This window comes from Neophocaena asiaeorientalis, unplaced genomic scaffold, assembly GCF_003031525.2.
Source record: "Neophocaena asiaeorientalis asiaeorientalis breed wild unplaced genomic scaffold, Neophocaena_asiaeorientalis_V1.1 scaffold7, whole genome shotgun sequence".
Taxonomy (NCBI): domain Eukaryota; kingdom Metazoa; phylum Chordata; class Mammalia; order Artiodactyla; family Phocoenidae; genus Neophocaena; species Neophocaena asiaeorientalis.
In genome coordinates, this window is record NW_020185337.1 from 10,277,897 (window position 1) to 10,280,264 (window position 2,368).

General features: G+C 44.5%; 1 protein-coding gene across 1 annotated transcript in view; it reads left to right on the forward strand.

Annotated features, from left to right (window-relative positions):
- Positions 1–1,724, forward strand: part of H2AZ1 (H2A.Z variant histone 1) — a 2,035-nt gene extending 311 nt beyond the window's left edge. The window contains exons 2-5 of the mRNA XM_024736093.1: positions 92–169; positions 458–571; positions 918–1,047; positions 1,285–1,724. Coding sequence (XP_024591861.1) covers positions 92–169; positions 458–571; positions 918–1,047; positions 1,285–1,346 — 384 coding nt within the window. The 3' untranslated portion in view covers positions 1,347–1,724. The remainder of the gene's footprint in view (positions 1–91; positions 170–457; positions 572–917; positions 1,048–1,284) is intronic.
- The last annotated feature ends 644 nt before the right edge of the window (positions 1,725–2,368 follow it).

Genomic DNA, 2,368 nt, shown 5'->3' on the forward strand with positions numbered 1-2,368 from the left:
CGGGCCGCGCCGCGGTGGGGGAGGGGCGCGCCGCCCTGGTAATCCTATATTCTGCGTTCCTTCTTCGCTCGCGGGCGTGTGCGCGCCGCAGGCTGGCGGTAAGGCTGGGAAGGACTCCGGAAAGGCCAAGACAAAGGCGGTTTCCCGCTCGCAGAGAGCCGGTTTGCAGGTCAGTCAGTGGTGGTTCGTGCAGTCTGGGAATCGTGGCGTTTTTCTTTCCTTTTCCTCTCTTGTTTATCATCACTCTAGATGAGCGTTTCGTCTTTGCGTGGGTGATGGTGTCGCGACTTGGTTTACCGATACAATAAATATCAGGGAGGGGGGCGATCACGTGTGTGGGTGCTGGGGCGCGTTGCTGCACCAGCGTCCGTTCCCCTTGCTTTGGCGCGCGTATAATTTTACCGTCTTTGGCCCGTCTACCTTTGTGCATTTATGTTTGTGTATGCTAAAAATAAAGTTCCCGGTGGGCCGTATTCATCGACACCTGAAATCTAGGACGACCAGCCATGGACGTGTGGGCGCGACTGCCGCTGTGTACAGCGCAGCCATCCTGGAGTACCTCACCGCAGAGGTAAATGGGTGTACGCCTATAATCTGGGAAAGATTGGGGGGGGTGGGGGGAGGCGGCGGGAGGGAAGGAGGAAAGTGATGCAAGAAAACTCCCAGGCTCTAAACGCGGCGAGAAGCTTCTGACAACGCTAGAGGGGGCTGGTGTTCACGATGGGATCCTGCTGGGCTTGAGTTTGCGGCTTCAGGAAATAAAATTGCGTGCCCCCTTTATAGCTTTTGCGTATCTTGCCATTCAGGTAGTGGGGGAGATGACACTTGGTAGATACACGTTCATGAGGCTTTGATTCTTGTCAGGATCTTGAAGATAAGGAAAGCGGGAAGGAGACTGATTACATTCTGTCTTCTAGGTACTTGAATTGGCAGGAAATGCATCAAAAGACTTGAAGGTAAAACGTATTACCCCTCGTCACTTGCAACTTGCTATTCGTGGAGATGAGGAATTGGACTCTCTCATCAAGGCTACAATTGCTGGTGGTGGTATGTAAATACTAAAATTTTGATTGCTTTAGAGAAAAGAATGCTTTAATTCCTACTAGTAATTTTCAGTCTAGAAGAGGACACAGTATAGTTTCAGTGATCTGTAGTATGGTTGCATCATGAAGTTTGATATATGTATGTATTTCTGAAGTTTTACTCACATTTAAAGACGTCTTCCAAGTTGAACATTAAACTGTCTTGGTTTTAAAGTACTATGTTATTTTATCCTTCTTCCAGGTGTCATTCCACACATCCACAAATCTCTGATTGGGAAGAAAGGACAACAGAAGACTGTCTAAAGGATGCCTGGATTCCTTATTATCTCAGGACTCTAAATACTCTTAACAGCTGTCCAGTGTTGGTGATTCCAGTGGACTGTATCTCTGTGAAAAACACAATTTTGCCTTTTTGTAATTCTATTTGAGCAAGTTGGAAGTTTAATTAGCTTTCCAACCAACCAAATTTCTGCATTCGAGTCTTAACCATATTTAAGTGTTACTGTGGCTTCAAAGAAGCTATTGATTCTGAAGTAGTGGGTTTTGATTGAGTTGACTGTTTTTAAAAAACTGTTTGGATTTTAATTGTGATGCAGAAGTTATAGTAACAAACATTTGGTTTTGTACAGACATTATTTCCACTCCAGTGGATAAGCTCAATAAAGGTCATATCCCAAACTAGTTGTGCATAAAATCTGCTTGATTATAATAGGAACAGCTTTGTTTTGAATAGGTATCTTATCCACCAATAACCTAAGCACGTTTCTTTCCTTGAAATTAAACTCTTAATTCTGTACATCAGAGTCACAAGGCACAAGTATAATTTTTTTTACTACTATGTAATGAACTGTTAAAACTTCAGCAGGAACCGGAACATGGGACAGGTTGCTGTTTTCTAGGTTAAGTTTGACCATCTCCGTTTGTTAGCTGTGTTTGCTGTTAGTGACAGCAGCACTACGCCAGAGCACTGTGGTGGAGTTGGTTGAGAGAGGTGGGGAGCAGGTAGGGGAGTCCTGTACGTAGCTCCCTCCACGGAAGGAACTTCCAGTTTAGACTGAGAATAGTGTTTCCTGTGTGCTGCAGGCTGTTTTGAAGGCTACTTGAATTAAATTGTTCAATACACGGTAACACCTTTGGGGGACGTGCTATTCCTGTTTTACAGAGAGGAATCAGGATTTTTATGGAAGTCCTGAGTTCATATTTGCTGGCATGGCTAACAATATCTCTACTGAGCATTGTGTGAAAATGGTTATTTTGTAGTACGGATCATTTCGACACTTGGTTCCTGGCAAGTTCTTAATTTTTGAAATTTGGAAGAGGACGTT